Source organism: Sceloporus occidentalis, unplaced genomic scaffold (genome assembly GCF_023333645.1).
Source record: "Sceloporus occidentalis isolate IW3139 unplaced genomic scaffold, rSceOcc1.0.p SCAF_328, whole genome shotgun sequence".
In the NCBI taxonomy this organism is placed as follows: Eukaryota; Metazoa; Chordata; class Lepidosauria; order Squamata; family Phrynosomatidae; genus Sceloporus; species Sceloporus occidentalis.
Window position 1 is genome coordinate 558662 of NW_028317308.1, and position 21509 is coordinate 580170.

General features: G+C 44.4%; 2 protein-coding genes across 2 annotated transcripts; both read left to right on the forward strand.

The window, feature by feature from the left end:
• The first annotated feature begins 323 nt into the window (after positions 1-323).
• On the forward strand, positions 324-3214 carry LOC149274513 (transcription factor Sp2-like). Its single transcript, XM_089505427.1, has 6 exons — positions 324-386; positions 757-1620; positions 1958-2255; positions 2473-2647; positions 2798-2991; positions 3114-3214. The coding sequence occupies exons 1-6, from the start codon at positions 324-326 to the stop codon at positions 3212-3214; spliced, it is 1695 nt and encodes a 564-aa protein (XP_089361553.1).
• Positions 3215-10733: 7519 nt separating this feature from the next.
• Positions 10734-16813, forward strand: LOC149274514 (pyridoxine-5'-phosphate oxidase-like). Its single transcript, XM_089505426.1, has 7 exons — positions 10734-10778; positions 13660-13784; positions 13950-14049; positions 14148-14201; positions 15890-16018; positions 16415-16485; positions 16648-16813. The coding sequence occupies exons 1-7, from the start codon at positions 10734-10736 to the stop codon at positions 16811-16813; spliced, it is 690 nt and encodes a 229-aa protein (XP_089361552.1).
• The last annotated feature ends 4696 nt before the right edge of the window (positions 16814-21509 follow it).

Consider the following 21509-nt stretch of genomic DNA (forward strand, 5'->3'; position numbering starts at 1 on the left):
AGGAAACCGCGCAGGTCAGTGACAGACTGTGAGATCCTCACCTGTCGCTCTAAATCAGATTGTTATGTTATTTACTACTTATGTCCTGTCCTACCCATTGTACAGCGCTACAGAATATGAAGGTGCTATATAAAACAATAATAACCTCGTGACCCATGGGGAAAGCACGTATGAGAATGCATAATATTGTGTGTATATATATATATATATAACCTCCCTGTGCCTTTTCGATTATTTTGAATTATTTTATTCTTTTAATATTCTTAGGTATTCTCAGTAGAGCGTAGGTGTTAAAAAGTGCTTTTATTTTCTTTCAGGTCACTATGACAGCAACTGCTGCTGTAAGTCCAAGCGAATACCTACAGCCGGCTGCGGCCACCACCCAGGTTAGTTCAAATGTCAGCTCCGGTGATGGGCCAGGTAAACCACACATGCCTAACGGTGTGCGTATTAACGCCCTGATAATAAAGAACATGTATGTGAAATGTATACTATGCATGCTTGTGTGACCTAGCTGAGGATCATGCGACTTGTAGCTGGTGATTAGCCCTGCTTTTATTGCAGATATTAATTTTCTGGGTATTCCTACAATAGTAAAATATAAAATAGAACTAGCTTTCATATTTCTGTCTTCAACTAGGTGTGAAAACTGACTTTGAACACTGGGGATCTTGCTCATAAGATGTTATGGCTGGCAACAGAACCACTTGCTAATGAGACCCTTCTCAATTAACTCTTTATGTCTCTTGATCGCAGGATGCACAGCCCTCTCCTCTGGCACTACTTGCAGCCACATGCAGTAAGATTGGTCCGCCAGCTGTTGAAGCGGCACCGCCAGCGCCCTCTCGAGCACGCAAAAGACTGGTACCCATAAAGCCTGCCCCACTACCCATGAGTCCAGCCAGGGCTGGCATTGGACTGTTGTCTCCAAAAGGCAATATTATCCAGATACAGAGTCCCCAGATGAACGCAGCTGGACCAGGTAGCGGGCAGCTCATCTTCACCATCCAGAATCCAGTTTCCAAGGGTAACAGATATCAGACTTTGCAGACCCCCAGCCAAACATTGTCCATGCCACAAAACCTGGGTAATCAGTTACAGATCTTTACTGATGGAACAGCTGTGCTCACACCAACAACCAACTCTTCAAAACATGTGCCCATTAAACCAGCACCCCCACAAAAGACCAACAACCTGATAAAAGTAACAGGCAACTCTAGCAACAGTGTCACTCTGGCACTGCCGCTCAGTACCCTGGGAGACTCCACCACAGAGACTGGCACTCAACTTCTACCAGCGAAGCAGAGCAAAAAACTGCGCAAGAAGCTTCCTCCATCAGCACCAGCCCCTGGATCTCCTACCCAGGAACAGATGGAAACCGTGTTAATTGAGACCACCGCAGAAAACATTCTGCAAGCGGGTAACAACCTGCTCATTGTACAGAGCCCAGGTACAGGGCAGCATGCTGTACTTCAGGTGGTACAGCCCAAAACTGACACTCAGTTGGTGCAAATTCCCCAACAGGCACTAAGAGTGGTACAAGCTGCTTCTGCCACATTACCAACGGTGCCACAGAAACCAGCACAGTGTGTTCAGAATCCTGATCCGTATCCCACTCAGGTACCTAAACGGCCTTACAGTTCCTTCCTATACCAGCTATAATTGCCCACTACGTGTTTGTGGTTTTTTTTTGTTTGCCTCTTTCTCTTTTTCTGCTATCTCCCTGCTGACCTGTGTCTTCTTGTATAATCTTCCATTATGGGCTTTTTTGATGATCACTTACTCTGCATGCGGACATCGATGGCTGTCCAGAAAAAGCACCTTCTAAAGTGCAATCTACTTTCTTAAAGCTCCAAGTTCTCTGTAAAATTACTTGCCATTGTCAAAAAAAAAAAAAAAAGTAAAGTAAAAGTTTACTACCATTCATTTAATTCTGTTGTATTTTCCTTTCTCTCAGATATATGTTCGCACAGCTTCTGGGGACTTACAGGCTGTTGTGGTGCAAGAAAGTGCACCTGCTCCACAACCATGCACCTCAGGGGGCACAGGTTCTTTGGGTGGTCCGTCTCCCACGCCCACTCCCACCAAGAAGAACCTCACCCGCAAAGAAAGGCCATTACCCAAAATCGCACCAGCAGGGGGCATTATTAATCTGAATTCAGCACAGCTGGCAGCTGCTGCCCAGGCTATGCAGACCATTAGTATAAATGGCCTTCCAATGCAAGGTGTGCCTGTCACCATCACGAACAATGGAGGTAAGCAAGTGGACATTAGGCTGAAAGGTGTGCGGAATCCGTACGGTATGCTGTCAGAGTAATGTAAAAGAAAGGGGTGAAACATGCTATTTTGCTTTGTATTTGTATGAACAAAACAAGGACACGAGGAGTAGAATCACATTTGGTTAATGAGCATGACCATCTACATTCTGACTTCCATTATTCGTCTTCTAAATCGAATTCTGTGTCTTTATAGGTCAGCCTCAGCTTAGTGTGCAGAATGTGTCCAGCGGTAACGTTGCCATCAGCGGTCTCAGCCCATCCCAGATTCAGCTGCAGATGGAGCAGGCCTTGTCTGGGGAACTACAACCTGGAGAAAAACGGAGGAGAGTGGCCTGTACCTGCCCAAACTGCAAGGATGGAGAAAAGGGGTGAGACGGGGCACAAAAAAATATGCATAACCTGCAGATATGAGGAGTAGAAACGATAATAGGGTGGGAAGTAGGAAGAGGAGGGCAGGCTGGTTGAAAAGTAGAAAGGCGGGCAGAGGAGAGACCCTCTCTCTCTCTCCCTCTCAGCAGGTGGGGTCCCCCTGGCAGAAAGAAGCATGTGTGTCACATCCCCGAGTGTGGGAGAACGTTCCGCAAGACATCCCTCCTGAGAGCCCATGTTCGCTTGCACACCGGGGAGAGGCCGTTCGTGTGCAACTGGGGATTCTGTACAAAGAGGTTCACCCGCAGTGATGAGCTGCAGAGGCACGCACGCACGCACACAGGTGTGTGGCGTTTGCATGCGCTTGTATACGTGTACTATCATTGCATATGGATGGATGTACAAATTTACACCAATACACAATGGCCAGGGCCATGCTGATGTTACTTTGCTCTGATTCTGCAGGTGACAAACGCTTTGAATGCCCCCACTGTCAGAAGAGGTTCACACGGAGCGACCACGTCTCAAAGCACTTCAAGACACACCTTGTGGCCAAGAAGATGTAATGCCCACGGAGCCTAAAACGTAGGACTCCTCATTTGACGCTGTGGAAACTCCCGAACATGTTGTGTAGGCCACACCGCCCGAAATACCTGGCCTCTGCCTGAGATTGCCATTAGTAAGAAGTACCACTCTCTGCCTGTTACATAGCAGCTGGAGAGCTTCGGTAGCGAGACAAGGTGTTTTTTCACCAAGAATGTGCAATTTATGATAAGGGATTGGTTGTGACTCCCTGGTCCATCGTTGCCCTCCATTAAAGTCTTGCACCATTAGGCGGCCAGTTGAAGAGCGTTTGATGAGTGTAATGCAGGACTGTGGCTACCAGGAGGACTTAAACCAGGGAAGAGGCACAAAGTGTGTATGTAATGTGACAGTTGGGCTAGAACATTCCCACTTTTATACTGCCCCTGCAGGAAGGTGCCTTATTACCCCCTCCTTCCCCCAAAAATCATGTAAAAGCTTATTTGTAGTTGCGCTAATCTACCTTTCTACTCAGTGTTTTTGGAAGGTGTTCTTTGCAAGTAGATGCACTAGTAATTGCTGCAATCGCATCCCCTATTCAGGTGGTCTGTGCCAGCAACCTCCCCAACCTCTTAAGATTTACTGCCCTGACCCAATATCTTCCTTGCGGGCAGTAGTGCCAGAAGTCACCATCTAAGCACTATGTATAACACATGTATCAACAATTATGTTGGTTAAATTAAAGAGGCGATTAACTTTGTATGTGTTGCGCCTTTTGTAGTCCTGAGTATATCCACTAAGATTACATTCTTTAATGCTGGCATTGGAGGACGCGTCCCTCCGTGTAATAGAGACCCTTCTAAGGTCTCTTATCGCCCTCCTTCTTTTGCTGATCCCTGGGCAATCCGTAAAGAGAGCTGAGGGATCAGCAAAAAGTGAGATCGCAGTTCTTTAATCATGTTGCAGCCATAACTGCAGAAAAAAAGTAAAAATAAATACAAGTGGTACCCAAACCAAATGTATTTAAGAAAATTCAAGGTGTAGTTTTTTTGGGCCCTCCAAAACATAAAGCTACTCATCTGGGGTATTACTGTAGTTGAGCAACGTTGCTAAGACATGGCCCCTGATGCCGATCTCAGTGTTGCTGAGCAACATTGTTTAAGCGAAGAAATTTATGGTAGATCACTTTCTAAGCTTGTTTAATGAAATGACGTGCCAGGCACGTCACTGGTTGTTACCTGACCGTTTGTGGTGGGCATTGGGCGTTAACATTGGAAGAAAGTTTTAAACAAACAGAGATGGTTTATTTACTGTTAGGATTGTAAAAATGAGGCATCTGAAGTTGTTTTGGCCAATTCAAAAAAAAAAAAACTTTCAGATATTTTTCTAAATATGAAATGCATGCAGGGTCATCACAAGTAAAAATAGATAAGGTAATATTGATCCAGGGTCCAACCGCCTTGGAATAAAGATTTTTTTTCCATTTGAGATGACATTACTGTCTGGTTGTTTTTTTTCTGGTCTTTTTGCAGCCTAATTTCTAATGTAACTGAATGATTGGCGATGCTATTGTCATATTTGATGGAATGGAGATTTTCAGAATCCACATTACTACAGAACGGAATAGCTAGTTGAGATAAAATACCGTGGGTTTTTCTCAGCTTTATCTTATTCTGCTCAGTAGCTGAAAATTATAATGGTTTCATTTTATGGGAACAAAGCCTTTCCAGAGGACATTATTGGACATGTCTGCTTTCTTTGTGCGTCTTATCACAGACATCCTAAAAGTCTAGCCGCACCTTCAGCTCATGCACGTCTGTTATATATAAAAAAGATTTTTATTCTTTTTTTTCTTATTTACATTATTCATGCATAATGATAGAACCCAGGTTTAACCAGTGGGATCATAAATCCGCGTGTCATATTTCCGTCCCTGTTCGGCGCACCGAGGAGGGTCTGCTATGACATGTATAACGTCATCAGATTCCTGCAGACGCGGCTGGGAAGAGCGCCAACCTGCGTGGAACAAAACTTTTCAGTTGTTTAGCGGCACACTTTGGGGTAGTAAAGTCTCTGTTCCCCTCATGGTTGGGGCCTTTTCGTGATGGAACTGTCCCTTTTGGGCCGATGTGATGGATGCAGTCCTTGGGCAGTGTTTCGCGCCTCCCTCTGTCCAGTCGATGCGAATAGACATCTTTTTGACGGCCCGTCGGGAAGTGCCACACTTGCTATTAATCACTGCGTTGAAATTACATCCCCGGCCGCAGGCTTTCGTAACATACGCTAAATGATAAAAGAGGAAATTGGATTAGAGGAAAAACAAGGATATGCGAGCCAATTGTGAATGAGATTATGTGTGAGTATAAAAGGCACCGCTGTCACTCAATGGCTTCTTTAATCAGTCTCGTGTTTGCTCTGCCCGTTTCCAGCACATGCCCCACTTAGAACCCCCATTTTATTGTAAGAGTTAAGGGGTGTACTAGCAAAAAATGGGTAGAAACCAGACCGCATGCTAGGTGTTTTCAAGTACCTCCTATCCTGCTTTACTTTTCACATTTTAATTTGACTACCGGATTCAAATACCTGAAGAAATAACGCTCACTACTGCTTTACCCTCAAAAATCTATGCCATCTAAATCTGTAATGCTTGGTTTGAAGTAAGCAATGTGTACAGCCGGACACTAAATATATCGTACAAAGAAGTGCTTCTGACCTTTGATGGCGGTTACTACAGGCTCTGGTAGGCGTAGAGGTTTCTCCATCGTTGTGTTATTGTGAGCGGTGCGTTGCCCAGTAGCTGATGACCTTGCTAGAGTCTCCCGTGAGAAGAAGTAATCTAGAAGCCTTCTTGTCATGAGTTTCGGCTTATCGGCAGGGATATGGGACAGGTCCTCCAGTTGCTGGTAAGTTATGTACACCCCAGACTCTGGCACCAGCTCCAGCTTAGGGCGCCCATTAGTCTAAACAGGGATAGAGGAAAGTTATATGCACGTTATTACAAAGATCAGGATCATGCAGTAAAAGATTGCCAATTTCACTCACCTGAAGGAAATACTATGAATTATACATAATCGTTATAAAAGTTTATGGCTGTATAATGACACTACCCAGCGAATTAATGATTGCCATAGTTTCATTTTATTATGTGGTTAAAGAGGTTAGAATGTTTAGAAAGAATGTGCGTGAGATAATGAGCAATAGTTTTATAGGTAAAAAAAACTGAATATGACCCAATATGCCAACACCATTATTTTGAGGACATACAATATGCTTAGGTTTTCAGATACAAAAAGTGTCACCACGTAGCAAACTATCAAATCTTTAATATTTTTCTATTGCTTAGAGTTAAGATGCCAACCTCTATGGGTGATGCCCAAGCTGGTGTTCCATCTGGTAGGGTCTCTTGCAACGGTTCCTCCCACAGGACACAAGATTCGGGGAGGGTGCTCTCTCCACTCTCATCCATCTTCATCCAATATTGGAAGCCGCTGGTCACCCCACTAACTCGGAGCATTCCTTCAGGGGGGGTGCTGGATGGTTCTGCTTGAGTATTTATGTCAGTTGCCCCGGTTACTGGGGGCATAATAGGAGACGCCATGATCTCGGAGGAGACTTTGGACTCCGTGGATGAGATAGGAGTGGAGAACATCTGTGAAGCAGAAAGCTGCGGAGAACAAAGATGGCAGATCAACAGGAGAGACCTCTACTTCAAGCTAAAGGCACGCTAGCTCTATTTGCACGTAAAACTTGTCGCTGTTCCAAAGAGATCAAATAAATCCTCTAAGGTAAGCAGTTCAGCAATAAAAAAGCAAGCTCACTACAAAAACTGAGAATAAGTAGGTCTATTCACGGTTCTCTGTGGTTTCCTGCAGGTATGGTCATCATCAGAGTGGTTTACCATGTCCTGCTATCTTCAGGAGTCTTATTGTAACGGTTTGCAGGTTGGACAACTCCCCTTATCTGATATTTTATACTGATAATGTAGGATACGATTGTCGTTTTATTACCTGTGAATTGGTGTTTGGTTCCTGGAATCCTGACAGATTTTTCAGAAAAGAAGCATTACTCTCTGTAGCAACTGAAATAGAAAAACACCAGCATTTAGTTTCCTTCCTGAATCCATATCCCTACTGTATTTCAGCAAAAGTGTCTATGGTTTTAATCATTTCTTGCACAAGTCTGTGTTTGCAGAATTCCACCTCTTAAAACTATAGATGCGCTATATGACCAAATATATGCAGACAGGACAGCCAATTATCGAGGTCAGGCACTGATGTTGGACGAGACGCCCGGCTCACAATCTCAGTTCCAGGTCATCCCAAAGGTGTTCGATGGGGTTGCAGTCAGGGCTCTGTGCGGACAGTCAAGTTCTTCCAAACTCATCCAACCGTCTTTATGGACCTCGCTTTACGCGCTGGGACAGTCATGTAGGAAAAGAAAAGGGCCTCCCCTTTACAGCAGGCATTATGCATTACGGGAGGTAGTGTTCATCTATTACACGTAAAGATAGTGAAGCGTGATTTATCCCTCCAGAGAACCCGTTTCCATCTCTCGAGAGTCCAGCGGCCACGTGCTTTACACAACTCCAGCTGACACTTGGCATTGCGCAGTGATCTTCCACTTTTGTGCAGCTGATCGGCCGTGGAAGCCCGTTTCACGAAGCTCCCGACGCACACCGTTTTTGCCGATGTTGCACATGACAGGAGGGGACAGGAGATTTTTTTAAGCACTACAGCACTCTGTAAGTGTGTGTGGTTTACCACTGTATGACTCCTAGATGCTTCCACTTCACAATAATTGTGCTTACAGCAGACCAGGGCAGACATTTCACAAACTGACTTGCGGTAAAGATTGCATTCTATTAGAGTGCCGCATTTAAAGCCACTGAGCTCTCCAGTTCGACCCATTCTACTGCCGATGCTTGTCTATGGAGACGGCTGTCTATGTGCTTGATTTCATACACCTGTAGCAACGGGTATAGCGGAAACATCCTAACTCAGTAATTAGGAGAGCTGTCCACATACTTTTGGTCATAAAGTGTATTTAAAAACCGTAAAAGGATTTCCCATAAGGTGCCTTATCGGGTCAGGTGATTGTTTGTGCTTTGGCCAAAATAAAACACTAAACCATGCTAATATATAATTATGCTGCTAATCTGTTTTTTTTCTCTCCATTCTAATAATTCATTTTGCCAATAAAGCTAGCGCTCTAATTCAGCTAGCAAATACAGATCATGTAATATCTAAACTATTGCATCATATCCCGCTGTCTTGTATGAAAGACAAGCAAAAATTAAAAGCAGATCAACAACTTTCTTGCCATAAAAGTCCCACATAAACTTATTTTTTATATATCACAATGTTTGCTTTAATCTTTACTTTAAATTATGATTAATTTACATTCTGTGATCTGCTATTTGATTTACTCTGCAGGACTTTGAGGATCACATATTTACATACGACAGATCACTGCAAGATAATATTATTTGAAAGATGCAATCCTCTAAGTGGGATAAAAAGAAGAATCAAATGTGTTCCGAGTTTATTTACGTTTTACACAGAGCACCTTTGATCCACATTTTCAGTTTTTTATTACCATTTTTAAAGATATTCAATAAAAGGTTAGGTTTTAAAATTATTTTGCAATAGAGAGACTTAGAGGATTGGGATTTTTTTTTAAGTATAATTTAAGAGATGTATATATACTATATAGTATAGTCACTGGGATCTAGCCTGCTCTGTTACACAGAGCGCCAACACCTGATGACCTGATCATGGCAGTTACCCTTACATCCATGCGAGAGCCTAACCTCCAATCGTGGGACACAATCCCTGGAGGAGAAGCTTTGCAAAGCGTGCTTTTGGCTATGGGAGGAATAACATCTGCAGCCAACGACAGCGTTTGGTGTGCATACAGAACATCAAACTCACACCAACACCCAAAAGAACATGCCTTTAGGCAACAAATTGCTGCCCCTGTAAAAGTGTCTCCAGGGTCCCATGGACCCACCGGGACCTATGTAAGGGCCGCTCTGAGAGTGCGTACAAGTTCTCACCCACACAGTGGCTCTCTGGCTCCAGGAGTCTGTCATTGTCTCTGGTAGCACTCGGTACTCTGCGGGATAGGGCATCATTCTGTTCCTCCAGACTCTGGATTTGTCTCTTCAGCTCTTTATTCTCTTGCTCCAGCTCCTGGATTCTCCATTCTCTTAGAGCAGCTGCGTCGTTCCTCGATGCTAGAAGCTGATGGAGCTCTGCCACTTGCGCTTCGAGCTCCCGCACAAGCTCTGCATAAAGCGATGTAACTCTACTCCCAGAACGAGTACTCCAGCAGTGTTCACCATGTATAACACGATCTCCAATCGCCGAGTCTCTAACCTTGCTGGTCCCCACCCCATCACGTTCATTTGACCTTTGGTCCTCTGGTTGGGAGGCACTTGGGAATTTGGTGGGGACCGAACAACAAATAGGTCCATTCATGGTTCTCTGTCGTTTCCTGGAGGTAGGGTCATCATCAGAACCACGCAAGATGGATCCACTGGAATAGAACAGATGGGGCAACATTACTATCATCTACACCGAAATCAATACCAGAGTAAGCAGTGCACAATATAACTTACTTGGGTATTCCATGCGCGCCTCCATCATGGTGTTGCTGAAAAGTGGCAGCCCCCAGGGAGGACTCTGACTTCTCCAACCTGCGACCGACATCTCCTGTACTCAAATCCATCAGAAAAGCGGAAGTTACATATCCTCAGCAAAGGCCGACGTGGGAGACCTGCCAGGAACATCAAGTCTGTCACATCCATATAAACCATGGTATCAGATAATGAGCTCAGTGTCACCCTCTGGTAACCACTAAACACAATATTGCCGATCTCTTCAAGGTGGGGGAGTCCCTTATACTAGAGGCCCATTCAGAGGTCGCACAAGGTAACAGGACACCTTGGTACATGGGAGATTTATAGCGCAGTGACCCAGTGAATGATGTCCCTCCCCCAGCACAGCCAGGTCATGACCCGCATTTTGAATGCGTTAAAAGGACCTCATCTCCGCTGGGCATGGCTGCACCGACCCGCTCCCCGCTGCCTGTCCGCCCTACCGGCACCGTATACGCGCATGTTCCGCTCTCATGTTGCCTTTTAGTTAGCAGTCGCAGCTTTTCTCACCTCCATGTGTCTGTTTACACAATGGCTATTTCCGGACCTATGATTCCGCCCCTGGGGGTGAAAACTGCCGCTCCATTGGATAACCTTAAACTATACCTGTCTTCCGATTGCTTGAAGCCCTACTGACCCCACCCCCTAGGTTATTTCAATTGGTTGTTGACGTGAAGTGATTCAGCCCTTCGCCTTATCACCCATTCTCCGGTACTGAGCTAGTGTCCAACCCCCTCCGAACTTGTATCCACGGCAACTGACGCCAGATCCGCCCTTAGTTCGTGGGAGACGTCGAGCCGTGACGTTCTATGTGGCGAACACTTGCAACATTGTTTTCGCGCGTTGTTCGATCCGGCGAGTTGTTTCCGGTCCGTGCAGCAAGTGGCCCTACTGGAAGTGACATCATGGACTTGGGGTTCATGCGGAAGAGTTACCGAAGTGATGAACAGGTAAGAGGTCATGACCTTAGTGCTTAATGACGTCACGGTGGGAGGGGTTAGTCAATTGTTCGACAGTAGAAGAGCTGTTTGTTTTGCCTTAATTAAAAAAAAAAATAAAAAAAAAAAAAGAGGTAGGCCTTTAGCACAGAACCCGAATTGGGAAAGCGGTCTCTTATGTGTCATCCTATTACCGGCGGACGTGCATTCCGTGTCTGTTGATGAATTAGTGTTTTGGGCAAATTGCCAGACTAGATGGGTCATAAGGGTCCCCTGGGTGTAGGGGCACCCATTTTCCCGGATACATACACATTGCATGCTGGGTAGCCGGCTTATGTAAGGTGCTGCCATCTGTGATGTATTTTCCAGGTTGAGGGAAGCCGTTACATAACGAAGGATCGATTCCGTTCGGTTTGTCTTTCCTTGCTCTGCCGACTCGAACGGACAACCTTCTTACAAGGCCTGTTCCTTAGGGAATGTGTGACGAATAAATCACAAAGACCAGCGTATAGAAAATGTATATTGATATTGAATTAGGTCACAGCTACAGCTTATAAAACATGTAACACGCAAAGCAAAAGGGATAAACGAAAACAACGCCACTGTTCTTTCAAGGCCTTCCTCCTAAAGCAGCCTCTCTCCATTCTCCAAGACGCTTCTGCTTGCTGCGCTCCCCTCGCCAGTTATCCCAGAATCCTTTGTACCTCCTAGGCAGTGGTTCACCCAACCCCTGTTTTCCAGAGAGTTCCAGCGAATCTGTATAAGCCAGTTACAGAAGAGACAGTCTGTGTTTCAGGTGTCTGATAACCTGGAGAGGTGGGAATTGTGCAAAAGACTGTACATTGTGAAGGCAGATTGGGATGGCGAGTGCACACATCATATTTGCCCAATTATAAGACAAAGAGATGGAAGTCTGACTATGAGACTAAGATCCAGATCCCCCGCAGCGCTGCAGGGGACCTCGATCCTCCTGTCTGGCAGCCGGTAAACGTCTCTATGATGCGTGCAGACATCCTCCGCTTCTGCAGGGGCTTCTATGCCGGAGCGCCGGCGTAACGTGTCCTTCCGGTGCACAGTCATGGAAACCCCGGCGGATATCCCGGGTAGCAGGGATTCTGGAGCACAGGGGCATATAGGGGGTATAAGGCATATCTGAGGGGCAAAGTGGTAAATGGGTATAAGGCATATCGGAGGCAGAGTGGCAAATAGGGGGTATAAGGCATATTAGGGAGGCAGAGTGATATATTCGGGGGTGCAAGCTGTGGGGCAGATGTGCATAGCGGGGGGTAGGTTGGCAAATAGGAAATAAAAACAATTTTTTTTTTTTTTCTGAATCATAGTTTTTGTTAAATATGAAAAAATAGTTTAAATGTGAATTTATATTTACTAAAACTTCTTTCTTATAGGGTAGTCTTATATTCAGGCTTTTTTTTTTTTATTTATTTTTTTAATATTCAAATTTTGGGAGGTCGTTTTATAAGCAGGGTCATCTTATAATCTGTAGTTATATTTATGAAACAATGTAGAAGTTTCCCTAACTGTATAGTGTTAGCCAGTGTGTGCGTGTATGATGTATATATGTATATATATAGTGCGTTAGTGTTGAATAGCCTGAGTGTGTATGTCAGCATAGAGTGTGTGTGTTAGTGTATGGTGTTAGCATGTGTGTACGTGAGTGTAGAATGTTAGCATGTGTTACTATTAGGTGTTTGTGAGCCTTTAGCTTTACCCTTTAGCGTGTTTGTTACTGTGTGTTGTTAGCGTGTGTAAGTATAAGAATAATGGTTAAACGTACAAGTTGAGTCTTTATGGTGTAAAATACCACGTGTCATGAAGGGGTTAACTGCAGTACTGTAAAGGGGTGCAGTACCGAATAAATGTGTGTTTTATGTAGTATTGCCCCAATAAACATCTTTTAACTGCAGACCCAGGAGTAATAAATGAAAAAATAAAAACATGATTGGGGAAGAAAAAGAGTTGCCTGGCTCCTAGATGTGTTAACTCCTGCGATATTATATTGTGTGCTGTAGCTGTGTCTGATATGACAGCCAAAATCTGACACAGAGGGCCATGTATAAAAAAAAAAAAAGTGATTCTGATGCAAAATCAATAAAATGGTCTTATTACCATGGCAACCAGTAGAGTGGTTTTCATCAGAAAAGGTTTAAGAGCATATTTTGTGTTTAAATTGATATCAATGGTTTGGCTTACGGCAATCAGACTTCACCCCGTTCTTATTATCCGTTTGCTTCTCCTAAGCCGCTCTCTTCCATTTCCCAAATCTTCCTGGAACTATTAATTCAACATACTTTCTATCACGAGGGGGCATGCAAATGGGGTAAATATGGACACCCCCAGTAAAATGATCAATTGGGAAGGTCCCCCTCCAAAGGTAAATTTTGCACATCGCCCCCGTCAGCCACAGGGGGCTCTGCTGATCCATCCATTGCCCTCCAATAACGGGCGTTTAATGTGGACAGGACCCTCGTACTGCTCTGCAGACTCACTCTTAGGAACCTCATCTATATCGGCGAATATTTGAGCTGAAACTTTAAGTAAAAGTATAATCCTATAGATACTGTGCCCTAATGAGCATATCCATATAAACCACCGTATGTAGGTAGAAGGTGGTGCGATTTGATTAATGCTGCATATATGAGAAACCCAGACCATGGGTATACTGCACAGTAAAGTCTACTTATATGTGAATAATTCGCTGTTTAGTGTTTTTTGATCACTTTACACGGCAGCGGCTTCCTTTCATCACAGGTTCAATGTTACTCGGATGTGCTGCCCACGGCATTCGATTCTTTTTGCCCTTTTTATTTGTGCCACCAACCTCCCCCCTCCTCGTGCCGAATATTTATTTCCTCACTCCTGTCTCCTTTTCCAGGCATTTGAAGAAAGCCACTTGGTTTCCCTGGACCCAATCATTCAGTTCAGTGCTTGGTTCCAGGAGGTCACTCAATGTCCAGGCATCGCAGAGCCAAATGCCATGTGTCTGGCTACAGCTACTAGGTGCTAACCGCGTTCCGTCTTATTTTGTTTCTCATTCACACTTTTCACTGTTTATTTCTCTTGTATCTCCTCTAAGTTCCGGATCTCCACTTATCAGAGTCCCATCCATGTTTAGCCAACTTTCCGTATTACTACCTTCATTGTGTTGCTCTTATTGTCCTGCAGGGATGGGAAACCCTCCGCTCGCATGGTTCTTCTGAAAGGTTTTGGTCCAGAAGGGTTCCGATTTTACACCAACTGTGGGAGTAGGAAAGGAGTAGAGCTGGTGAGAATGCCACCTTCTGTCACACATGCTGGTATATCACACGTCGGCACTGCTCATTACATGAGGTCTACAACAGTAAATGTATGTTTTCTCTCTAGGAAGAAAACCCTTTTGCCTCTCTTTTGTTCTTCTGGGAACCCCTAAATCGCCAGGTAAGAGCCGTAGTAACTAATTAGGCTGGCATTCCCAGATGACATCACAGAGGTGTTTTAATAAGATATGGCAACTATCAGATGGGTCGGGGAGAATAGTTCTAATCTGCTGTCAAATTCTATGTATGTCAGGGCTTGACAAATTTGTTGTGAATCTCGGCGCCAGCTAAAAAAGTTAGGAGCCAGGATTTTTTTTTAAACTAACAGTTGGTCAGGAGTGATCTGACCATCATCAGCCCACTTACTAAACTCACAGCATTTGACCTGGAAGCACCCTGGACTTTCAGGTCAGTGCTGTTTTTGTTTTTTTTTTTAATTATTTTTTTAATAATGTTTAAATGTTAACCCCTGCAATGCCACGAATGTGTTATACACAATTGTGGAATTGAAGGGGTTAACGCTGCACTGTCGCTCTCATGGAGCGATCAGGCAGCAGGGGGGTGTTGGGGCTGCTCCCCACACTCGTGTGGAGACCGAAGAACCCTCTCCCCTGTCCCTGAAGCTGCCTGTCTATAGAGCAGCCATTGCAGGGGGAGTCTCTTTGATGACTGCTGTAGGCTTCCATGCCTACAGGAATCATCAAAGGGCTTGTGGGGGGGCTCGTTTTGGCTGTTGCTGGTCTGTCTGGGCTTCCAGCAAAAAGTCCACTAGGGGGCGCTCGTATGTTCCATTCAATGAAATGGGCTTCCAGGCAGACCACCAGCAGCAGAGCCCCTTACAAAATGGGAATTAACCCCTAAATGCCGCAATCGCGGCATTGAAGGGGTTAATGCTGCACTGTCGCTCTCATGGAGCGATTAGGCAGCAGGGGGGTGTTGTGTCAGGTCCCCACACAACCCCCTTTCCTGCCTTTGGCAGCTGAAAACGCTATTGCAGGTTTTCCTGCAATCGCGGTTTCAGCCTACAGGATCACTCCGTGGGAGGGATCTCAGGCTCGGGGGCGGGCTCTGAGTGGCTGTGCTGTCTGCCCAGCAGCAGCTGCAGCGCCCCCGCGTGGTGACGCGGGGGCGTTTTTTTGTGGATGTAAGAGGCTGACAAACTCCTAGGCGCCATTTGTCGGGATTTGTCGAGCCCTGATGTATGTTTACAAATATTTTCAATCATTTCCTACAATCGCCATCCTTTATCTCTTTGTGTTTTCCCCTCTCCCAATCCCTGGGTCATTTTGTGTACTATCCTTTCGTAACTATAATCTACCTTTTATTGATCGAGGGGGTTATTTATGAAGAACAGCTTAAATGTCCTTTTATTAGGGTGCTAGCTTAGTGATAATGCTGGATACAGTACCGGCCAGATAATACAGCTTTATGTCCTACAATTACTCTGAATTATGTTTTGGGGAAATACCTAATATCTCTAAGAAGAAATTGTAAAGTCGCTTAAAAAGAAAACAAACAAACAAGCATTTGAATTTTATCTGATTTTAAATTTAACGGGATTGATAGTCACAGTGTATGTAGTTTATGTGACTGCCACAAACTTTGCATTAACTAGTACAGCTTTAATTCTTTTATTTATAAGACTTGCAGGAAATATATTCAATGTCTTCATAATTAAACTATTGTAATACACCCTGCACATTTTTACAGTGATCTGTTAATGTTGTTTTTAGATAACATCCATTTAGTGATTTTCATTTTGGATGGAACACATGGTTTAAATGACCAGAAACCTCTGTTTGCACTTAGGTTCGGATTGAGGGCTCTGTGGAACGTCTTTCAGATGAAGAGGCAGACAAATATTTTCACTCGCGCCCCAAAAGCAGCCAGATCGGAGCAGTCGTCAGCAAACAGAGCCAAGTTATCCCGAACAGAGAGGTGTGATGGGTGCAAGCAGACGGTCTGCTCGCTAACATCAAACATTCACACAGCAGTCCTTCACTGATATTGTTCTTCTTGTCACATTGAATCCTCTCCCTGCCCAATAGAAATACACCCTCTCTCTCCATTATCTCTTGTAATATGTCTTCTCCCGTTGGACTGGTATGCATTATATACCGTATATTGACATTGTGCATTTTCTGACTTCTAATGACATCCCCCTTAGTAACTCTCCACCTCATATATTGTGTATTTTATCCCCTCCTCGCCTGATCTCCCCCTTCATATTGATAACATGGCTCCCTTCTATCTTTCCTGCCACAATGCCTTTTCACCCATTGCTTTTTACTGTGAAGTTCTTCACTTTGCTCTCGTCCTGCTTGTTTGCCACAGTATCTGCGTAAGAAGAACGCCGAGCTGGAAGAAGAGTACAAAGATAAGGTCGTTCCCAGACCTCCTGAGTGGTGAGTTTCAATGGTATCTTGTTGACTTGAATTCCTCTAGTGGCGATACCATCTTACGTTGTGCCTCTCTCTCTCACTCTCTCACACTCTCACACTCTCACACTCTCTCACTCTCTCACTCTCTCACTCTCACTCTCTCACTCTCACTCTCTCATTTTCCAGGGGAGGATACATCATTCGTCCGTCTGTCATAGAGTTCTGGCAGGGACAGACTAATCGATTGCATGATCGCATTGTTTTCCACCGACCTAAAGAAGGAGAAGCTGAGCCGGGCCCCTGGACACACACAGGGGAAGGCGGCTGGCTGTATGAGCGGCTGGCTCCATAACACCAGGGAAGGGTAACACGGCCTCTGCCCTTCTGATCTTTGTAGCAGGGAGCCAGAAACGAGTCTCATATATTCCATTTCAAGCATGACTACCTCTACGTATTTGTGTGCGTGCTGTACTAAGACCACCAGCCGGTTTATATCTGTGTGAGTGGAGGCTTGGCTTGGACTAAAGTGGTTTAAGCCTTTGCGCCATAAAACCCGACCTAAGCGACACCGGTCTAGTTCCTCCACCCACACAGTGTACTTTGCACCGGGTTAGTGCAATTAAATGTTTTTCAATGTGAATGAAAATGTGTTGCGGGTGTATACGGGAAGGAGACTACTAAAAGATAAACACTTGTTGCCGGATACATATCAACCATGAAATGTATTTCTAACTCTTAACGAGACGTTGTCATAATAAACGGCAAACAAACCCGTTCTGTCGTTTCTTTGAAGCTTAGCGGCCGCACATGCAGACTTTCACACGGATGAGTACCGTATTGGCTCGGATATAGGCCGCCCCCGTATATAGGCCGCACCCTAAAAGTTTGGTGCTTTTTTAAAGAAAACGTTTTTTTCTTTAAAAAAGCACCAAAAAAACATGCTGCCACTCTGTCCCCCCCCCCCCCGAGATATGCTGCCACTCTGTCCCCCCCCCGAGATATGCTGCCACTGTCGCCCCCCCCCCCCCCGAGATATGCTGCCAATCTGCCCCCCCACCGATTTACCAGAGCAGACTCCCGGGTGTCTTGTGGGGCCGGCGGGGGACATCTACGCAATACGCGTATACAACTTCCGGTGCCGGCACTCAGCTGATGTGCCGGCACCGGAAGTTGTGTACGCGTATTGCGTGGAAAGTGCTGGCAGGGGAGGCTGTCTGAGCGTATCGGGGAGTAGGATGCAGGTCCCCTGCACCGCTGCGGGGGATCTGTATCCTAACCCTGCCCGGCGCCCGGGACGGCATGTCCTGGGCGTCGGGCGCTAGACCCCGAATATAGGCCGCACCCCCACTTTAAAGACTTAAAGTGGGGGGAAAAAAGTGCGGCCTATATTCGAGCCAATACGGTATATACTGAGGGTCGTCATGTAATGGGAAACTACATGGAACTGAAGGTAGACATTTTGAAGGTGACGAAACCTTTGATCTCCGAGCGACTGTGACTTTGATAACCCAACAAGTGGATAGAGTAGTTGAATATGTCGCTCACGTGTCTGGGGCTGAGTCACAGGGAACACCTTGTGTAAACGCGGAGGTGGGAGAATGTGACATTAATAAAATCCTGAGAGGGAGCGGTTGTTCTACTGGCCCGCAGGCTGATGTGACAGACCTGGTTACAAAAGAATTTGGTGGACAAGGTTCACAAAGCATTCCGATACAGGAAGACATATCAGAAAAACAAATCACCAGCCAGCGTTCTGATCCGAACCACCAGATTTATGCGTTAGACAAACGTCAGCTCTTAGTACTGTATTTTGGCAAAAACTTTTTTTTGTTATATATAAAACTATTTGTGAGCATTAAAGAAGTGGAAGGCTTCCAGGCAAATAGCCTCTCAAAGTTTAAAACAGGTACATGTTACATTTTTTTTTCCACTTGGGTCCCGTGCAGTATTAAAGGCAAGCTTTATATTTATTTAGCGGATATATTCCCAAGGTTTGAATTTGAATGCTAGGAATTTGCTCTTTGTTCGTGTCATTGCTGGGGATTTACTATAGACATAATGTCTATTAAAAACATAATAGAACCACACAAGATAAAGGTTCAGTTTTAATAGCAAATGTTAATAAAAGAAGATATTTAGAGTAACAAAGGAGGGTGGAACATGAGTTAGGATGAGCTGAAGTGGTTAAGTTAAGCAGCATTCATATAGGACACAGAAAGCTGGCAGGTGATCACAACCCCGTGTAGTTAATGCCAGTGGCCGGTGCTCCGTCACCCACATGCTCAGTAGCGTCTTATGACCTTATAATAATGCCTAAGAATAGCAGAAAGTAAACATGGTTATCTTTTTCCCATGGCAGAGTTCCAGCCGTTAACGTTGGAAATCAAGTTTGAGCCAATGGAAGATTCTGTGTAATTATCATACTTATATTTAGGTCTAACTTTTAAAAATCCCACTTAGGAAACCTTCATAAAAGAAAAGGGCTGGTTAGATTCAGCTAGGGGAGGGGGGTGAGTTAAGGCACGGGGGCCAATCATACAGCGTTCCAAAATACATATTTGCAATTATCGTGTTCAATGTGCTTTTTCGCAGACCTGCGCCACGGATGTGAAACCCCACCGCAGGAGCACAGAAAGCAAAAGTTATGGTGATGAAAGTTTTTGTTACACTAGATGCCTGTTATGCAGGAAACACTCAAAAATGAGTTCATATCATAGAAGCTTGGGGAGGAATTGTCCCTCTTTGGTGTGTTTGGTGTGAAGGATTGTGACACATCCATAAAGACACACATTAACAACCAAAACTCACAAACAAGTAATGATTGTGTATACACATTAAGAGACTAGCGAGCCTTTCTTATAGCTTCCTTATAAAGGTACAATTCGCTGCACCATCTCCAAAAGATAATTGTCCCGCTTTGCCCATTGTATGTGTTGGTATGTTGGGCACAAACATCTAATGGGGCCACGGGAATGTGACACACAACCGAGTCAAAGAGAGAGAACACGGGTGTGGGGCACTTGTGCCAGACATAAAAACACATGTGGCACATGGAATAATAGCTCACGCGTGAGTCACGCAGGAAGGCGGAATCCAAACAGATTGCGTTCACTGGCATGACATGCAGGCAGTCGGCTCACGGGCCGGACAGGAATGCAGGGAAACAAGGAATGGTGTCATTAGTGGAATATGGAAAACTCGCAACCCAACAGATACCTACGTAAAGCTGCACTAGGTTGTCAGACATTGTGCATCACATCGTGTTTTATGACATCGTGACGTCAGGCTTCACCTATGCTATCCTTGTAGCCTAAGTGGAAAAGACAAGAACAGCTCAATGTTTATACCATCTGTATACTGTGTGTACAGGACATATACATTTACAGATACACTATATCGACAAAAGTATTCGGACACACCTTGTGATTATTGAATTCAGGTGTTTCAATCAGACCCATTGCCACAGGTGTATAAAGTCAAGCACCTGGTCACGCGCTCTACATTTATAATCATTTGTGGAAAAAAAGGGTCATTCTGAAGAGCTCAGTGAGTTCACGCGTGGTACTGAGATAGGATCCACCTGTGCAATAAGTCAGTTAGGGAAATGTCACCCCGCCAGATATTCCATGTAACTGTAAGAGGTGTTATTGGAAGGCGGAAGAGTTTAGGAAGAGCAGCAACTCAGCGATGAAGTGCAAGACCACGTAACGTCATAGTGCAAGGTCACTGAGTTTTGAGGCGCATGGTGCGTAAAAGTCACCGACGCTCTGCTGATTCCATAGCTGAAGAGTTCTGAGCTTCCACTGGAGTTAAAATTCACTACTGGATGAATGGGCAACAATTCCCACATATAGTGTGTGTGAGTGTGTGTGTGAGCGTGTGTGTGTGAGCGTGTGAGTGTGAGTGTGTAAAAGATGAAATGAACTCAACAAATCTGAAATTATAATAATGATACCAAAAAAGTAATTCTCTTATAAAAAAAAATGTAGTTTATTTTTGTGTATGCAGTGCTTGTCTTGTATGATAATTAATGTTACAAAAATATTGCTGTAAGTGTTTTCTACCCAGATTGCACGAAACATTGCATTGTGTGTGTGTGTGTGTGTTGTAAGATGTACAAAATTATTTTAACTGCATTAACTACACATTATTTGAGGACAATACCTCTCTTCTTACAGGAAAAACTTACTGAGATTCCTTCTTCATTGCAAATATGAAGTGTCATGAAATGTATCGACTCACTGTTTAGTGAATCAAACCCAGTATCAAGCAGGTGACATATATATACATATATATATATATATATATAAGGACTGATGTTTTGGTAATATAAAGTAATGTTAAAGCTACAAAATCTATCAAAACAATTAATAATTTACTACAAATCGTAGTAAAAATGTATGATCCCCTCCTTCTCGTAGGTCACAAACTGTTGTAAAAACTGTTAACAAAATAATCAACAACCCTTCCATTTAACTATCTAACTAACCCTTCTATTACCGTGTTTAGAAATTGTATATTTAGAGGTACCTACAGCCTCTCATTTTAACCAAAAGGTGAATTTCCAACTTCATGTTGTATATAATTAACACAAAAAGAGGCCAGTGCACTAAATTCCAGCAGCCGAAGGACTAGAAACACCCCGAGCGAGCGCATTCCATACGCTGGGTACTTAACGCTAGCCATACATTGTTGATGGAAACAACAGATACTAAGATACACTCGAATACACAAGTATGAGTGTGCTGTCCTGAGCAGTTGCCTTTTGTTGGTGTTAGTGACGGGTTGGCCACCTTTGGAATGGTTGGGAGGGCCGGTCTATGCATGCAAAGAGGTATAGTATGGGACAATGAGGAGTTCTGTGAATATATGTGCCCGGTGCGCTCAGTTAACGATCGGTATGGGTTATCGCACGCTTGTCACATATATCACATGTATGCTGATACGAGGAAGTTTTCAGATCTCTGAGTGCAAAGTGCGTGTCTCATCATAAATCCATGAACACAACAAATGACTACGCTGTATGCAGTCCTGCGAGTGAAGTGTCT